General features: G+C 38.2%; 1 protein-coding gene across 4 annotated transcripts in view; it reads left to right on the top strand.

Moving 5' to 3' along the window:
* Positions 1-20,409, top strand: part of FTCDNL1 (formiminotransferase cyclodeaminase N-terminal like) — a 214,554-nt gene that overhangs the window by 881 nt on the left and 193,264 nt on the right. For all 4 annotated transcript variants that reach the window (XM_057551891.1, XM_057551895.1, XM_057551896.1 and 1 more), the window contains exon 2: positions 3,473-3,527. In XM_057551891.1, the coding sequence (XP_057407874.1) occupies positions 3,473-3,527 (55 nt within the window). The remainder of the gene's footprint in view (positions 1-3,472; positions 3,528-20,409) is intronic.

Raw genomic sequence — 20,409 nt, 5'->3', positions numbered from 1 at the left:
TTCATATATATATATATATATATATATACTTAGTGACTTCATAGATGTGTAATATGCTAGCCTACTCTAAATTATTGAGTTCCATCTGACATCATAATAGTGTAACCAATCAAAATTGTTTATTATTCTAAATATATCTATCTACTGCTTTCTAAAAATAACTGGTTAAAAAGAAGCAGAAGCTAATTATATAATAATGAATATATATTAACCGTATTTTGGCAACCAGCCTTCATTCTATTTTGTGAATCACATGCACGTTGTTACTGTCTCTTGTTAAGTAGAGGGTTACTGAAATGTAATCCAAAAGCCCAAACATGTTCATGTACTCCAAATGCAGCTTTTGATTTTTGTGGTCTTGTTTTTAGTTTGACATTTTAACTGAATCTGTCACTATTGATGGGGTGGGGAGTTCTCATGTTTTAGAAAGAAAATTAATTGTAGTAACCATTAAATATACAAAAAGTTATTTCAATAGCTCTAAGGTAATTGAAGTCTTTGAGAAATACAAATAAAGATTTAAAGGGCAGAGTAAAGAAACAGACTGAAGTGAGCACAAGGTTTTTCCCCCACAGTCAAGGATTTACACAACCCTACAGGAACCGCTTCTAGAAAAAGTAATAGCTCTCAATTCATCGGTTGAGGTATTATGTCATTTATGGTAAGTCATTAACATTGTAATTCCTTCTGATAGGTCCCAGTGATATTATTGAAGTATCTGTTTTCTTTCTCCATCCCTCTTCCTTTTTCCAGGAAGACCAGTTTTGTAAATCACTACTTTTCTAACAACCATGGGCACAGACAGCCCAGCACTTCCTCTCTTTATTCTCCTTAAGAGCTGGGCTTTCCTTCCTCTCTAGAGGTCTTACACATACAAAGTTACTGTAACCAGTTGTTTGAGTTTCCTCCTTTCTAACAGATAGAGATCTCCACTAAAAACTATTAGAAATAATAAAGTTCAGCAAGGTTGCAGGATACAAGATCAATATACAACACTTAATTGTATTGCTATACACTAGCAATGAATAATCTAAAATGAAATTAAGAAAACAATTCCATTTACAATAGCATCAAAAAGAATAAAACACTTAGGAATAAATTTAATGAAGGAAGACACTTGTATACTGAAAGCTACAAAACATTGTTGAAAGAAATTAAAGACCTAAATAGCACTGGGTGTTCACTCTGGCCCCTCTTGCTCCAGCGCTGCTCCCCTCTGAGGCGAAGGTGTCGTTGTTGGGAGGGGGGGAGATCTCATGCTTAGAAGGAACAGAATCAGCTCAGACCTGGCCCTCAGGGCTTCTGCTCCCACACTTTGGGACCTGATCCTGCCCCTGAGAGGGTGGTGACACCCACTGATCACAGGAGAAGCCCAGCTTACATGTGGCTCTGGTTCTAGCCCCTCCATCTCCAGCCCCTCAAAAAAGGTGATAGCTACCAGCACACCCTGGCGGAAGACTTGACCAGTGCTCACTTCAGATCCAGCTCTCCCACCAAAGCCACTAGGCACACATAGACTGAATAGGGATGTTTCCAAACAAGGGCACCCCTTCAAAACTGGGATAGGTAACTGTTTCACCTAATTTCACAGAGACAGAGAAAGTTAAGCAAAATGAGAAGACAGAGGAATTTGTTCCAAACAAAAGAACAAGGAAAAAAACCAGAAAAAACAACTAATGAAACAGAGATTAGGCTCCTTGAAGGGAGGACTGCCAAAACTCTTGTGGACATATTTTAAAGCAACCACACCCAGGCTCCACTCCAGATCATTAGAATTCAGAGATCAAGCACAAGGGGAATAAAATAAGATATCAAGGAGATTTGACTAAGCTATTATTTATAAAACACATAAGATGACTCTGAATGGTGGAGAAAAGAAATCAGACAGGCTAGGGACCTTGGGACTTGAGGAATATCAAGGTGGTGAATACCCTAGGTTTTATTTTTGCCTCACATACTGCAGAAGTGATGCTAAAGAATTCAGAAACACCAGTGGACACAGACAAATGTGTGCCTTGAAGTCTCAAGAAAAGCCTCTCCTAGACATAGCACCAGGAAAGGGGAAGCCTTGCAAGATAGAAAACTTTCAGAAAACAAATTCTCTATCCCAGCCAAATATCACAGAAAAAGACTTTGGCTACACCCAACAAGCAAAGGCTGAGTGAGGAGCCTCAACTTCTTATAATGAGGTACCCCAACACCCCTGCCAGGGTAGTGTCAGAGAAGGCCAAGTAGAGAGCCTGGACTTTTATCTCCATTCCCCCCCCCCCCACATACACACCCCCCCCCCCACAGTGCAGTGGATACTACACTGGACTGGAGAGTCAGGACTTTCACCATCACCCAGCAATAGTGAGGTCTCCTCTACCACAGTGTCATTATAGACCATGTGGGGAGCCAGAACATCTACATCCAGTAGTAATGAGGAACTGTTCCCTCCCATCCAGTGTCAAAACAGGCCAAGTGGGGAATCTGGACTTCTACCTCCACCTGGTAGTAATAAGGTAGCAACCCTTCTCCTCAGAGAAAGTGAGTTAGAACCAAAGTTTTAAATAAGATATAGAATCATAAAACATAATATAAAAAATTCCAGTTTTCATTTGAAAACCACTTATTATAACAGGAATGAGGTAAGTCTCAAACTGATTGAAAAATGACAACCAATATATACCAAAAGTTAGATGTCAGAGATGTTAGAATAATCTGACAAAGATTTTAAAGCAGCAATAAAAAACGTTTCAACAAGCAATTACAAACACACTTGAAACAAATAGCCTCGCGAAAGAAATTGAAAGTTTCAACAATGAAATAGAAGATATAAAAAAAAAAATAAAGACATAATGGATGGACTCAAAAGGAGAATGTAGGGAAGAGAGGGAAGAATAAGTGAATCTGAAGATAGAGTAATAGAAGTTACCCAGTCTGAACAACAGAGAGAAAACAGACTGGAAAAAAAAACCCCAGAATGCTAGGGGCTTGTAAGACCATCACAAAACACCTAACATTCATGTCATTAGACTTTTGGAGAAGAGGAGAAAGAGAGTAAGATTGAAAAAGTATTAAATAATGGCTGAAAAGTACCCAGATTTAGCAAGAGACATAACCTATGGATTTAAGATTCTGAGTGAATCCCAAACAGGATAAATCTAAAGTAATCTATGCCAATACCCATCATAGTTAAACTAAAGACAAAGAAAAAACCTTGGAAGCATCCAGAGAAAACTGACACCTTTCCTATAGGGGGAAAATAATCCACGTGACAGCAAATTTCTCATCAGAAACCATGGAGCCCAGGAGGAAGTAACACAGTATTTTTCAAGTGCTGACAAAAAAGGAACTGTCAATCCAGAATCCTATACCTAGTGAAAATATCCTTCAGAAATGAAGACATTTTCAGATGAAAGAAAACTAAGAGTGTTTTTAACCAGCAGACTTATCCTAAAAGAATAACTGAACGAAATTCTCTAAACAGGAAGGAAACAATAGAAGATAGAACCTTGGAATATCCGGAAGAAAGAAAGGACATGGTGAGCAAAAATATGGGTAAATACAGCAGGCCATCCTTTTCCTCTTGAGTTTTTTTAAATTATGTGTGACAGTTGAAGCAAAAAATTACAACACTGTCTGATGCTATAATTTTTCTTCTACATACATATATAAATGTATAGAGGAAATATTTAAGACAGTTATACTACAAATGGGGAAGGGCAAAGAGAGGTATGGTATCTATACTCAAACTGGTAAAATGATGACACCAGTAAACTGTGATAAGTGATGGATATATAATACTTAGATCCAACTGATTAAGAATCTATACAAGGGCTTCCCTGGTGGCACAGTGGTTGAGAATCTGCCTGCTAATGCAGGGGACACGGGTTCGAGCCCTGGTCTGGGAAGATCCCACATGCCACGGAGCAACTGGGCCCGTGAGCCACAACTACTGAGCCTGCGTGTCTGGAGCCTGTGCTCCGCAACAAGAGAGGCCGCGATAGTGAGAGGCCCACGCACCGTGATGAAGAGTGGCCCCCGCTTGCCACAACTAGAAAAAGCCCTCGCACAGAAATGAAGATCCAACACAACCAAAAAAAAAAAAAAAATTGCTAAAAAAAAGAATCTATACAAAAAGGTACACTTAAAAAACACTATAGATAAATCAAAATGGAATTCTCAAAATGCTCAAATAACCTATAGGAAGGCGGGAAAAAGGAGACAGTTTGGGGGAGAGGTGGTGCTGGGGAACAGAACAAAAAAACCAAAATTTAAAATGGCAGACTAAAACCTAAACATATAAATAATTATATTAAATGTAAATGGTCTGAGTATACTAATTAAAAGGTAGAGATTGGCAGAAGTGATTAAAAAGCACATCCCAACTCTATGTTGTCTATAAGCAACTAACTTCAAATATAATGATATATCAAGTAAAAACTAAAAGGGTAGAAAAAAATATAATATGCAGACATTAAACAAAATAAAACAGTAAAGGGTAGCAGGTAAAATTGACTTCAGAGCAAAGAAAATTACTGTAGATGTGCAAGATGTTACCTTTAGGAGAACCTGAGCAAATGGTACATGGGATCTCTCTGCATTATTTCTATAACTGCACATGAATCTATAGTCATTTGGATATAAGTTCAATTTTTAAAAATTTCATTAGGCTCATTTTTCATCTTACTGCAGGCAACAGTTTTGCCAGTTGTTTGCTATCACATAACATAGGTCACCATTTTTCAAGGCTTCAGTATAATTTCCTAATTCACTTAGTATCCCGGTTTCCCCACACTGCCACCAGGCTCAGATATCAATCTAGGCCTTTTTTTTTTGCAAGGGAAAGAAAATGTCATTATTCCTGATACGTGAAGAAAGACTTCTTACTTACCAGAGAATGAAAACAGAAGAAAACAAAGAGAATCAAATCCTAGTTTTAGTCCCTGAGGCCCTGGGCTGCCTTTGTTTCTGGGAGTTACCTCACTAGCCTTTTTTTTTTTTTTTTTAAGGACAACTTCTTCATATTTTATTAAAGTGCATGAATTTCATATGTACTGCTTAGGGAATTTTTAAATTTATAACTTATTTTTAGAGAAGTTTTACATTTACAGAAAAACTGAGGGGAAGAGAGTGCAGAGAGTTCCCATATTCCCCCTCCCCCCAACCCTAGTTTCCCTATTATTAACATCTTCCATTACTGTGGTACATTTGTTACAATTGATGAGCCAATAATGTTGATTACTTACATCTATAGTTTATATTAGGGTTCAATTTTTGTATTTTACATTTTATGGATTTTTGTCAAATATATAATGCCATGTATCCACCATTAAGGTACCAAACTGAATAGTTTCACTACTCTAAATATCTCCTGTGCTCCAGCTATTTTATCCCTCCTTTCCTCCCTCCCCTAGAATCCTTGGAAATCTCCGATCTTTTTATTGTCTCCACAGTTTTGCCCTTTCAAGAATGTCATGTAGTTGAAATCATATAGCATGTAGGCTTTTCAGATTGACTTCTTTCACTTAGCAATAAGCATTTAAGCTTCCTCCATGTCTTTTTGTGACATAATAGCTCATTTGTTTTTATTGCTGAATAATCCATTGTGTTGTTATACCACAGTTTCTTTATCCATTCACCTACTGAAGGACATCTTGGTTGCTTCCAAGTTTTGGCAATTATGAATAAAGCTACTATAAATACTTGTGTGGAGGTTTTTTTTATGGACATAAGTTTTCAAGTCATTTGGGTAAATACTGAGGAGTATAGGGCTGATGGATCATATGTTAAGAGTATGTTTAGTTTTTCAAGAAACTGCCAACTGTCTTCCAAAGTGGCTGTACCATTTTTGCATTCCCACTAGCAATGAGTGAGAATTCCTTTTGCTCTACATTCTCACCAGCATTTGCTATTGTCAGTGTTTTGGCTTTCAGCCATTCTAATAGACGTGTAGTGGTATCTCATTGTTTCATTTTGTAATTCTCTGATGTCATATGATGTTGAGTGTCTTTCCATATGCTTACGTGCCATCTGTATATCTTTTTTGGTGAGGTGTCTGCTTAGATATTTGGCCCATTTTTATTTAGTTAGTTAGTTTATTTTTTTTTTGGCTTCGTTGGGTCTTAGTTGCGGCATGCAGATCTTTCATTGTGCCGCACGGGCTTCTCTCTAGATGAGGGGCACGAGCTCAGTAGTTGTGCCACATGGGCTTAGTTGCCCCACGGCATGTGTGATCTTAGGTCCCTGACTAAGGATTGAACCCGCATCCCCTGCATTGTAAGGCGGATTCTTTACCACTGGACCACCAGGGAAGTCCCTGGCCCATTTAAAAAAAAATTTTTTTTCTTATTGTTGAGTTTTAAGAGTTCTATATACATTTTGGATACAAGTCCTTTACCAAATATGTATTTTGCAAAGACTTTTCTCCCAGCCTACGGATTGTCTTTCATTCTCTTAACAGTGTCTTTCACAAAGCAGAAGTTTTAAATTTTAATGAAGTCCAACTTATCAGTTTTTTTCTTTCATGGATTGTGCTTTGGGTATTGTATCTAAAAAGTCATTGCCAAACCCAGGGTCACCTAGCCTTTCTCGTATGCTATCTTCTAGGAATTTTATTGTTCTGCATTTTACATTTATGACTATGATACATTTTTTTTAAAAATTTATTTATTTAGTTAGTTTTGGCTGTGTTGGGTCTTCGTTTCTGTGCGAGGGCTTTCTCCAGTTGCGGCAAGTGGGGTCCACTCTTCATCGCGGTGCGCGGGCCTCTCACTGTCGCGGCCTCTCTTGTTGCGGAGCACAGGCTCCAGACGCGCAGGCTCAGCAGTTGTGGCTCACGGGCCTAGTTGCTCCGCGGCATGTGGGATCCTCCCAGACCAGGGCTCGAACCCGTGTCTCCTGCATTGGCAGGCAGATTCTCAACCACTGCGCCACCAGGGAAGCCCTATGATACATTTTGAGTTAGTTTTTGTGTATGGTGTAAGATCTGTGTGTAAATTAATTTTTTTGCATATGATGTACAGTTTTTCCAGCACCATTTGTTGAAAAGACTGTCTTTGCTCCATTGTATTGCCTTTGATCCTTTGTCAAAGATTATTTGACTATATTTGTGTGGTTCTATTTCTGGGCTCTTTATTCTGTTCCACTGAGCTTGTCAATAGCCCTTTAATAATTTCCCTTACTTGCTCATGCTGATTTGAGTTGAATTTTTATCAGTTGCTGCTGAAATATCACTGATTAATTCAAGCACTTGGTACATGCCAAGCACTGTGCTAATCTCTACATAAATTTAACCACAGCAGTCTTTTGAAATAAACGAGGAAACTTGGGGTTTGCGAGTTTAAGTAACATGTTGAAAATCATACCACTTATAAGTGATTCAGGTCTGTCTGCCTGTCTATACTGTATTACCTCTCAAAGATGACCTTGTTACTCCTTACTGGGACTATTACAGTTGCTCTAATAGTCTCTCTTCTGCTGTTTACTGCCTTTAATTATAGTATAGTTGCTTTCTAAATTAAATACTGAGTACTTAGCCAGCATTTAAATCCTAAACTACTTCTCCAGCTTTTTTTCCTGTACTCTCTTACTTGCTCAGTGGGACTACTCTATGATTTTGTATTACACCCTCGCTTTACTATATCAGTATATCACCTAACCTATTCCTATACTTGCTGCATCTCCAAGTATTAAAATTCCTTCTGTCAAAGTTCATCTCAAATGCCTCTTCTCCCTTGACCCTTCCCCATTTTGTACCCCAACTTCACCCTAAAACTGGAATTGAGAGCTTTCTCCTTCAAATAACCAAAGCATTTCATTTAAACCTCACTTGTGACACATCTTATGCCTTGTGTTTTAGTTACATGAATTTAACTACTAGACTGTCACCTCCTCAACAGCTTGTATAGTATGTAGAACCTGGCATTCATTTTTAAAAATTTACTGACTATATAATATCTACCAAAAACTGCACTAAATGCTGGAGTGGCAAAGATAAAAGACATAGCCACTGCCTTAAAAAAAAGTTATAGAATAGTAGAAGCCAGACCAGAATGCAGTTACTTTTCTGTAATTTAAGTCTTAATATGAAAGTAAACCTCTGATACTGTGGGACAGAGTACAGAGTGTGGAGTACTTAATACAATTTGAGTTTGGGAAGGAGAGAATACTTATCAGAGGACAACAAATAAGAGTTAGGCTCCTGAATTAACAACATATGCAATAGCAGAAAGGCCTAAGAGATCAGAACACATTTGGAGTGCAAGTAGTTTAGATTAGCTATACCATAGTGTTAAAGAATGGCAAAGAATGAAGCCAAAGTAGCTGAGAAGGGGTATGTCTTAAAGAAATTCCTGAGTCTTGCAAAAGAGTTAGCATTCTTCTCCTGAAGGACACGAAAGTCATTATAAGGTTTCAAGCAAGGTAATGTCATGATCTCACTCATGCTTAGATGGATCATGCTGACAGTTATGTGGATAATAAATTGGAATTGGCTGAGACTAATGACCAGAAGGAAGACCAGCTAGCAGAATGTTACAGTACTCCAGGTTGTATAGTATTAGGATCTGAGTAGGCCAAGGAGAAAAGAGAACTCATTTGAGAGATGTTTAGGAGATAGGATTTATAAGACTTGGTGATGGGTTACAGTAATTCTTTCAGATCTCAAGTTCTCTACAGCTGGGGATTCATCTAGACAGTATCTTTGTCCTGCTAATTTAAAGAGATACTCCTTCCTAGTCTACTGTATAAATTACTAAGATCCATCTCCCTCCTCATCACCAACAGCCCCCTTGCCAAGAGAACCTCTACTGTGAAAGGAACTCTCCAAGGAGGTTTTGCCTTATTATCAGAGCCTCTGATGCTACTAGAAGATAAAAGAGCCCCCGCTCGCACTGCCAAACTTGGGAGAGATATACTCCTAAATGGAAAATTAGAACTTACTTTCTTAGAAATGATGTTAAAAGATAGGCACTGAGACATGTCATGTGTTAAATGTCCCTTTTATGGTCTATCCTAGGAACGTAAAGCTGTTTATGGCACTTCAATGGCAAGTTCTAAACATCCTTCTCTTTAAAGAACTTGAAAATTCAGTTGAGGACTTCTTATATATGCTGATGTACCAAGGAGTGGGGAACAGTCCACCTCAGCAAGAAGGAATATTTTATTGCTGACATTCTTTAAAATTGCTGTCACATAATGATAAAGATAATAAAAAAATAGGCCTATTTTTAGTCTGTTTTATTATTGTCTTTAAATTTTCTTGCAGCTAATGCATCCCGTATTGCCTGCTCCTGGAGCTGATGTTTTCTCTTTCCCCTCTGCCCCACTTGGTACAGTGCTGCTTATGTATGAATTAGAAGTTGGGAAATGAAAATCAGAGATACATTGTGAGACAGGGAAGAATTCTGAAGGAAAGAAGCCTGGACATGAATCTATATTCTCCATCTTACCAACAAAATGATCTGGGCTAGTAACAACTTCTCTGAGCCTCAGTTTTCCCATCGTTAAAATAGGGTTATATCATACTAAGTGAAGTCAGACACAGAAAGATAAATACCATATGATATCACTTATATGTGGAATCTAAAATATGGCACAAATGAACCTGTCTACAAAACAGAAACAGACTCATAGACATAGAGAACAGACTTGTGGTTGTCAAGGGGAGGGGTGGGGAAAGGAAGGACTGGGAGTTTGGGGTTGGTAGATGCAAACTATTTACATTTAGAATGGATAAACAACAAGGTCCTCATGTATAGCACAGGGAACTATATTGAATATCCTGGGATAAACCATAATGGAAGGGAATATAAAAAAGAATGTCTGTATGTGTATAACTGAGTCACTTTGCTGCACAGCAGAGATTGGCACAGCATTGTAAATCAACTATACTTCAATTAAAAAACTAGGATTAAAATACCTATTTTGTTGTGGATTAAATAATGTATTTAAAGTACCTGGCACTTAGCATATATTCTCAACAAATATTAATTCTCTCCTGTAGTAAACATTTTCATATTTTCTGGCTTCCCAGGACGTTTTGAATATATTTGCTATGTTTAGGGAATTTCCGATCTTAATGTAAGTGCTGTTTCCCCAAGGTAAGCTCTGAAAATGAAATTTCCAGATTCTCATAGCGAGGGCACAGACATGTGACCTAGGCTTCAACATTCAGCACACCTGCATAGACTTTGATCTGGAAGTTAGTAGCTTTGAGGAAGCAAAGATTCTGATTGGAAACCAATTTGCTGATAAAGGCATCTGACATTTGGGGGTGCAGTGCTTGCAACGTTGAATTCCTAGGGCAGAAGTGGCCTTGGTGGGAGTGGGAGTGGCAGCACTTGCTTTTAGTGTCTGTTGGGGCAGAAGTAAGTAAGACTCTGACTTCCTCATTGGGGCAGTTCTACAGGTAATTGTAAGCATTATTCCTGGAAGTTTAGTTCCATCCCTGTTCCTCCAGCCTCCCAACAATTTTCTGAGATCTCCCACTTCCTTTTAAACTTCTTTCTGCTCATTCAGTCAGAATTAGCTTATGTTACTTGCAACTGTGAGCCATGACTGATACACATTTCATCATTGGTATTGTTAGCTTTGAGTAGCAGGCTAAGAAAAATGTCAAGGTAGAGGCAGTAATGTGTATAATTTATAATCACCTTAAACAAAAGTACATAATTCTAGAAAGTGAATCCTAGAAAAGTTTAGTGAGCTATAACTGAGTGGAGATTGAAGAATATAGCTTTTGAGGAAATTATATATAATATTAGAATAATTTTGTGAAAGTTTTTTCTCTATAGCTCTTGGAAATAGTTAAGAGAACTTAGACTTTCATGTCCCCACAAAGAAATTATTTCAGAACCAGTTTATAAAGAAAATTTAATCCCTGGATATTGATTCTGCAAAGCAGTCCCAAGTGAGTTTATCAATTCAAGTCAAAGCCAGAATCAAAATAAATCAGGCATTATATGACATACTAAATTTCTGGAGCTCAACTCAGTTCCCTTAATCTCTTAGCAGCAGTAACAGAGTGGCAGCTCTCACTCATTGCAGTTGGGAAATAACAAAGCAAGAGTAAAATTGCTGTTGCAAAATGAAGCCCATCAACACATTTCCATCGAATGCATTATAGTTCATGAATCTCCCAGGAGCCAGAAAAACACAGTGAAGTCTTTAAAAGTGAATCCAGATGTCAGCCATCACCATAGCAGTGCTTTAAGTATCAAAAAACAAAGAAATAACTCCTTAGGTACATTCTAAGCAGGTGTTCCTTCACGGAAAATAGAATAGCTGAAGAAACAGCTGTGGCATTATATCTGCTTCAAGAGGGAAGAAAACTACAACCTAAATAACAGAGACTACTCAGAGGGAGCATAGATAAATCATGATTATTAGAATTTTGCAGGTATTAATCTCTACAACATGATGACTAATATTAATTACTCCATTTTACAGATGAGGAAACTGAGTGCCTTATATGACAACCATTTTTAATTCAAAGTCTGTCAGTCTTCGATAGGTTTATCACAAAATGAATTTATTTTGCAAGAACTTTTAAGTATCATATAGCATGCGTTGATTTTATAGAAAACATATATTTTACACAATCCATTGTCATGTTACGGAAATTATAAAATAAAGGTGAATGAAAAGGAAACCTTTAAACCATCTCTAATAACTGCTGTTTCACACTGGGATTTAAAAACTGGGTCCATGGTTGGGGTTCAGAGGACATGTGAACCTCTGAAACTAAGCAAAAAAAATGACCATGTGCATTTTTCTGGGGCGAGGGTACCTATACCTTCATCAAGTTCTCAATTGTCTATCATTCAAAAATTATGAATTATCTCTGTCCTTCTGGACTTTATGTATATGACTAGAGGAACAAAGACACTGCCTACAAGTCACAGGCTGAGGACGAAAGTGGCCTTTATCTAAAATGTTATGTGGGCCAAAACAAGTAGTAATTTCTAAAATTTGGCTTGGCCTTTGTGCAGCAAATTATGGAATATTAGGGAAATATTTCCTTTTTTCCTTAAGTGTTTTACTTATTTATCTATTGACGTATAAGTTGATTTACAATGTTGTGTTAGCTTCTGGTGTACAGCAAAGTGATTCAGCTTTATATATATATATACTTTTTCAGATTCTTTTCCATTATAGTTTATTACAAGATATTGAATATAGTTCCCTGTGCTGTACAGTAGGTCCTTGTTGTTTATCTATTTTATATATAGTAGTGTGTATATGTTAATCCCAAACTCCTAATTTATCTCCCCCCCATCCCCTTTGGTAACAATAAGTTTGTTTTCTATGTCTGTGAGTCTATTTCTGTTTTGTAAATAAGTTCATTTGTATCATTGTTTTAGATTACACATGTAATAGATATCATATGATATTTGTCTTTCTCTCTGCGACTTACTTCACTTAGTATGATAATCTCTAGGTCTATCCATGTCGCTGCAAATGGCATAATTTCATTCTTTTTTATGGCTGAGTAATATTCCATTGTATATATATATAACACATCATCTTTATCCATTAATCTGTCAATGGACATTTAGATTGCTTCCATGTCTTGGCTATTGTAAATAGTGCTGCTATGAACATGGGATGCATGTATCTTTTCAAATTATAGTTTTCTCTGGATATATGCCCAGGAGTGGAATTGCTGAATCATATGGCAACTCTATTTTTAGTTTTTTAAGGAACCTCCATACTGTTTTTCTTAGTGGCTGCACCAATTTACAGTCCTACCACTAGTGTAGAAGGGTTCCTTTTTCTCCACACCCTCTCCAGCATTTATTAGTTGTATACTTTTTGATGATGGCCATTCTGACTGGTGTGAGGTGATACCTCAGTGCAGTTTTGATTTATATTTCTCTAATAATTAGCAGTGTTGAACATCTTTTCATGTGCCTATTGGCTATCTGTATGTTTTCTTTGAGAAGTGTCTGTTTAGGTCTTCTGCCCATTTTTTTAATTGGGTTGTTTGTTTTTTTGTTATTGAGTTGTATGAGCTAGGGTTTTATTTCTTATTTTTGTTTTCGTGCGTGCCTGTATATGTGCAATCTGACAGTTTACCTGGTGGACAAGTAGAAAAATTAAGAGAGACTTTTGCAACTCACGTTGGTGGGAAGGTCTGGCAGAAACAACAAAGTATCTACAAAGGAGTAGCAGAGTCAAGGTGGTAAATATTGTGGATGAATAATTAAAATCTGAATATACTTGATGGCAGAGAGAAAAATCTGGTTGAAAAGGAGAGAGTAAGGAGATAAATAAGGAAATGAAGGAACTGATAAAGTCCCTTAGATGCATAAAAGAGCTGGGAGTAAGGGCTTTGTGACTGAACATGAGAGGGAATTGGGGGACCATTTTCCTTTGAGGTTTATGAGACAGGGAAAAGGAAAAATATTGAGATACGCTTCGGTGAAAAATACATCAGATGGATGGACTATTTGATGCATTTCATCATCCATTCAACTAACTCTTAGTGAGAACTTACTACATATGAAGCACGATGAATAGAAACATTTATAACTCTTGGTCCAAGGAATTTATAGCATAACTCAGGGGACAAATATAAATCAGTTCTACAAAGAAGCAGAGTCACAAATGAGAAATAGTAAGTTTGAGAGATCAAAGTGGGGATGGTCAGGAAAGGCATTAAAGAATGGTACTCAAAATGGGTCTTGAAATATGAATAAGATTTGTTGTTAGCTGATAAATGAGGAGAGAAAGGACAATGCAGAAGAAGAAAGCAAGTACAAAGGCACATGGGGTGAGAAAGCATGGCCTGGATAGAAAGTGCCCTGTAAACTGACATAGTGGGAAAACAAAGGACTCAGAAGTTGTGGGCAAGGCTAGCAATGATATTGGTTTCTACAAAAGTCCAGGGAAAAGAAAAAGAGATCCTCAACTGAGGCAGTGACAATGGGGAGAGAAAAGAGAGAATTAACTAGAGAAATATTTAGAAAGTAAGAGTCTCAGGATTTATTGGGTTGGCCAAAAAGTGCCTTTGGTTTTTAAGTAAAAATAAAAGACACATTTTTCATTTTCACCAAGGACTTTATTGAACAACGTATTCACTCTTTTGTTCCACTACTTTCTGCCGTTTTGCAGGCAATTTCATAATTCCATCTTCCCAAAACTTTTTATCTTTTTGAGCAAAGAGCTGTCCCAGATGCCTTTTAGTCTTTCCAGGGAATTGAAATTTTTTCCATTAAGAGAATTTTGTAAATCCTGAAACAAATGGATATCCGAAGGTGCAATGTCTGGTGAATATGGCAGATGAATCAGAACTTCCCAGCCAAGCTATAACAGTTTTTGCCTGGTCATCAAAAAACATGTGGTCTTGCATTATCCTGATGGAAGATTATGCATTTTCTGTTGACTAATTCTTTTTTTTTTTTTAGTATGACCTGACGTTCTTTTTTTTTTTTTTTTTTTTTTTTTATTTTTGGCTGTGTTGGGTCTTCGTTTCTGTGAGAGGGCTTTCTCTAGTTGTGGCGAGCGGGGGCCACTCTTCATCGTGGTGCGCGGGCCTCTCACTGTCGTGGCCTCTCTTGTTGCAGAGCACGGGCTCCAGACTCGCAGGCTCAGTAGTTGTGGCTCATGGGCCCAGTTGCTCCGTGGCATGTGGGATCTTCCCAGACCAGGGCTCGAACCTGTGTCCCCTGCATTGGCAGGCAGATTCTCAACCACTGCGCCACCAGGGAAGCCCCCTGTTGACTAATTCTTGATGTTTTTGGTCGAGTGGTGCTTTCACTTGGTCTAATTGGGAGCAGTACTTGTTGAAATTAATCATTTGGCTTTCTGGAAGGAGCTCATAATAGAGGACTCCCTTCCAATCCCACCATATACACAATATCACCTTCTTTGGATGAAGACTGGCCTTTGGTGTGGTTGGTGGTGGTTCATTTCTCTTGCCCAGTGATCTCTTCCATTCCACATTATTGTACCGTATCCACTTTTCATTGCCTGTCACAATTTGTTTAAAACACGGAACGTTTTCATTACGTTTCAGTAGAGAATCACATGCAGAAATATGGTCAAGAAGGTTTTTTTGCTTATGTGGAACCCAAACACCAAAGTGATGAACATAACCAAGCTGGTGCAAATGATTTTCAATGCTTGATTTGGATGTTTTGGGTATGTCAGCTATCTCCCGGGTGGTATAACGTTGATTGTTCTCAATTAATGTCTTGATTTCATCGCTATCAACGTCAACTGGTCTACGCGACCATGGAGTATTGTCCAGTGAGAAATCTCCAGCATGAAACTTCGCAAACCACTTTTGACATGTTCTATCAGTCATAGCACCTTCTCCATACACTGTACAAATCTTCTTTTGCGTTTCAGTTGCGTTTTTACCTTTCTTGAAATAATAAAGCATAATATGCCGAAAATGTTGCTTTTTTTCTTCCATCTTCAATATTAAAATGGCTACACAAAAATTCACCAGTTTTGATGAGTCTTTTTTTAAATGCATACTGATATGACAGCTGTCACAATACTAGCAAAATTGTTTTGAATGAAGTTAAAGACAACTAAGTGCTACTAGAGCCATCTTATGGAAAAAAACCAAACAAACCTTTTGGCCAACCCAATAGTATTCCTTCGGAAAGCCATTGTGAACATTTGCCCCAAAGCTGCATTATCAAACTAAGATATTGATACCTTACTTAAAGTTAGAATCAAAGTCCCACTTTCCTTTAAGGAACTATAAGAAATAGTTCTAGTATGTCTCACATCTCTGTTTATCTGTTTACCTCTATTTGGGCCAACTTTCTCCCAAATGTCCATCCTCATAGTGCTCTAATTACTACCTCCAGGGCCCTCATGTTGTAAAACTCAGAGTACTCTTCACATTGCATTGTATGCAAATAGTACACAGTGTATGAGGTGAATGATGTCCTGCTTACCCCTTCCTTAACTCCTAAATCCTTTCACTGTGATCTCCAAAAATGCCCCCAGAATGTCTTACTCTGTGATCAGCAAACTGCCCTACAGCCTCATCTGAATGGTTCCTGAAATTAGCTGAAAGCTGCCTCAGCTCTGATGTCCTTGCCACTCTTGCAGTCCTCCCTTGTGGAAGCTGTTTTTCTCTCTCACACCCAAAGTACCTCAGGGATAAGAGGTAGAATAGATGGCTTTGCATCCTATAACTTCCTTCAAACCATTTCACTCCCTTCTTCTCTTTCTTCAGAACTCATTCCCCTTCTATCCCTAACATCACCAATATTTAACGTTCTTCCCATCTCATCCATTGAAGACTTTAGCTTTTGGTTCACAGATTTTCTCTTCCCCTTATTCTCCTATGTCATCTTTAGAACTTTTTCATGTGGGTAACTCTGCATGTAATTCTACATCCACTTTCTTAGACCTCTGATCTTCTCACCTCCAACCCCTTTTCCTCCATTCCATCATAGCCACACTCCCATACCCACTGACTGAGTTTGTCAGAACCAAAGTTTGCGTTACCTCTGAAATCTTGGCTGCAGATATCTGACTTTTTGACAATTATCCTTTTATTCTTTCAGGTCTTTTTCTGTAGAACATCCACAGGCACAATTTGTTGATTTAATTGAGACACCCAGTTCTCTGACATCCATTTTCATCATCAATCAACCCCCTTTCCCCTCTACCTTCCTTTTTGTCTAAGTCTATGGGTGATTATTATGATGACTCCTTTGGTAATACCTGTTTTTGCCTTTTTGTTCATTCTGCCTGGAGAGGTAGAGAAACTTGTCTGATTGGAAAATTGGGGAAGAATATATTGGGCATGCTCAGCTCAACTCCTCCCTTTTTCCCCTTCTTGTTATTTTTCTTAATAAGCCTGCCAACAAAGAGTACACATCCCCCTGTATTCTGCCCTGTACAAAGATGGGAAGAGGTCTGCCCTGGCCCGGTGCTGCACTGCTGGGTGAACAGGCTAACCCTGAGGTTTAGTGTTAGGAAACTCACTTCTATGTCCCTTTTGCCCATGGTGTTCCAGCCATACTGGTCTTTGATTTCCTAGATTAACCCAACTCTTCACACCTTCAGGACTTTTGCCATTTTCTGCTGATTCATTCTTTCTTCTGCTCTTTCTCCTTTTTTTTTTTGGCTAGTTTTTAATATTTTCAGATCTCAATTTATGCCTCTCCAAACAAGTCTTCCCCGGCTTCTATTTAGGGTAGATTGTTATCTTCCCATTATTCTTATCCCAGCCTCTTGTGGAGTTTAACTTGAGTTGAATGTATTGATCTGGAACTCAAAAGAGAAACAAGTTAGGATCCTAATTAGGATTTAAACATGCAGAAGCATATAAGATGGCCCAAGGAAACAGTGTTGAATAAGTAGGGAGCCAAGATCAGAATTCTGAAGAACCTATAAGAATTGTTCACAGGAAGAGAATTCAGTGCTTGAACTTGAGGATGAATGATCAGATAGATAGGGGTACCTTAAGACACGGGAGGAAGGAGTTATCTTTCAGGAGGGTTTAGTTTACAGTGTAGAAAGTTGCTGAGCAATAAATTAAGACCAGTGCTGAAAACTGTCAAAAGGAATCAAAGTTGGGGCCTGGGCCTTTGTTACCTTTGCAAGAGAAATTTGAGTGTAAGTAGTGGGGGTCAAAGCCAGGTTACAGTGGGTTGAAGAGTGAATTAGAGCTGTAGAATAGTTCAGAATAAGTTTTTTGGAAACTTGGCTATGAAAGAGAGGTGGGACTTCCCTGGTGGCACAGTGGTTCAGAATCCACTTGCCAATGTAGGGCACACGGGTTCAAGCCCTGGTCTGGGAAGATCCCACATGCTGTGGAGCAACTAAGCCCATGCGCCACACTACTGAGCCTGTGCTCTAGAGCCCGCGAGCCACAACTACTGAGCCCACGTGCCACAACTACTGAAGCCCACATGCCTAGATCCCGTGCTCCTCAACAAGAGAAGCCACCGCCATGAGAAGCCTGCGCACTGCAACAAAGAGTCGCCCCCGCTTGCCTCAACTAGAGAAAGCCCGCACACAGCAATGAAGACCCAACGCAGCCAAAAATAAATAAATAAAAAGAAAGAAAGAGAGGTGAAGCAGTGGCTAGAGGGGAACTTAGGACCAAAGACATTTTTTTAAAGACCGAAAAGATTTCATTAACTTACAGATGGAGCTAAAGTGTCAAATAGAGAGAAATTGATGGTACAGGTAAGAGAGTCCAGTTGCTAGAGAAGGCAGGAGTTAGAAGAGTAATTAGCCTTGAAAAGGGGTGGCTAACTCTCCTAACATATGAACACTTCTTCCTCTGACACTGGAGGGAAGAATGCGTATGGACAGACATACATACATTTGGGAGACAGGTGGACAGGAAATTGAGAGTTTTCTGTGAAGAATCAACAGGGCCATCAGTTGAGAATGTGAGAGTAGAGGCCTTGAGGAGAATGGTAGAAGTTTATTATAGCTACTCGGGTTGGTAGATGGGGTGAGAGAAGGAGTTTTTACCAAAGGATAGTAAGAAGATTGGCAGATAGTATTAAAGTCCCAACTAAGACCAGTGTGAACATTTGTCCACAAACTCAGATCTGCAGAAAATACCACACTATTTTTTAAGCCAATTTAAATTTAACTCTAAGCCTCAAGTTAATAAAGCTGGAGAGTAATTCATTCTCAATAACTATTGGGGTGCCCTATCCTTCTCCTCCCAGAATTGTACAAAAGCCAGTACTGCAGAGGCCCCTCTAGACAAGTAGATTTAAGTTATTAGCTCATTCTGTTTACTAGTGAAATAGCCACTGCTCCTCAGCCCATGACCAGTCCTTTATATTCAGTAACTCTGCTGCCTACTTAGGGAATAGGAATTTTTTGCTAGTTAGTAGCTTCTGTGTCTCCAGTTCAGTCTCCCTGCATGCCCTCTGATGTCTTATCATGTACCCGGTGCTGATACTCTGGGATCTGGCAACCTCTGACCTTTCCTAATAAAGGATGTAATATAATGTTTATAAAACTGTGACTGGAGAGGCAGATTAAAAGGAAAATTGAGGTAAAGTGTTACAAGCCAGATTGGGGTAGTGGTAGAGTATAAAATTAAATTAACTCATCATTTACTAAGAGATTAGCTGCAACCTGGGTGGGAAGTTCAGAATCCTGTTTTCCAAAATGAGGCGATTAAATTTTGAAAATGTTTACAGTAAAAGTTTGGAAAATGTGAATTTTGAAAGATGCCTAGAACATATGGTTTTAAAGGAAACTAAATTCTGGAGTATCAGCATGAGTACAGATAGGACTGTTAGCAAGCAGAATTCAGTTGTGATGGATTAAAGATGGCAGCAAATTCTTTGACAATCCTCCTATTGAGAGATGGGGTCTTATTCCTCACTTCTTGAATCTAGACTGGACTTAGTAACTTGCTTAATCAATGGAATACGGTGGAAGTGACATTCTGGAACTTCTGAGGCTAAGTCATAAAAAGCCTAGAGGCTTCTATCTGGGTCTCTTGGAACACTCCCTTTTGGAGCCCTGAGCAGCCATTTAAGAAGTTTGATTACTCTGCAGGAGAGTATATGTGGAGAGGGGCCCACCTAAGCCCAGGCTTCTATACCTCCACGTTAAGACACAGATGAGTGGGTTGCACTGTCTTTGACCCTCTAGCCCAGCACAGCTATCAGCTGAATAATACCAAATGGCTGCCTAGTCAAAGCTGTATGGAGCAGAAGAATCTCCTAGGCGATCCTTGAACTTATGACTTATAAAACTCATCAGATATAGTAAAATTATAAGTTGATTTAAGCCACTAAATTTTGCGGGAATTTTTATGCAGCAATAGATAACTTGAACATCAATAGGGCAAGCAGAAGCCCAAATAAGGACTCCATGAATTAACTTAAAACTTTGGTAGAATGATCCTGGAAGTGATATCTGATCTTGACTGTGGTCTCAAATTTCTAACTGTGGATCCATATAGAGTTTGGAATCTCTGATCTAGCCTGCCTGTGTTTGTAAATATACACTATATAGTTAGGTAAGTCAATTGTAATGATAAAGTAAATCAAACTCATGGTAATAATAAGTTAGGAGTCAACTTTGTAATTATTGCTGTTGTAGTATTTTAAGTATTTGAAAAAGTAAAGAGAATTTAAAATATTAGCTTGTGATTTAAATCAGAAAAGCTAAGAAAATTTGATGTTACACCTAAGGTTTTAATTTGAAATGTATAAAAGAACAAGAATAGTGCTTGAATGTTTGAGAGCCCTGATTTAACACATGTATGAGTTTAATTCATTAGATTTTTTATAGTAAATTATTTTATTTATTTTTATTGAAGTATAGTTGATTTACAATATTGTATTAGTTTCAGGTATAGAGCAAATTGATTCAGATATATATATTCTTTTTCAGATTCTTTTCCCATATATGTTATCACAAAATATTGAGTATAGTTCCCTATGCTATACAGTAGGTCCT

Source organism: Balaenoptera acutorostrata, chromosome 8 (assembly GCF_949987535.1).
Source record: "Balaenoptera acutorostrata chromosome 8, mBalAcu1.1, whole genome shotgun sequence".
NCBI lineage: Eukaryota > Metazoa > Chordata > Mammalia > Artiodactyla > Balaenopteridae > Balaenoptera > Balaenoptera acutorostrata.
The sequence above is the reverse complement of the archived record's forward strand: the minus strand, read 5'-3'. Positions and strand labels throughout refer to the sequence as shown.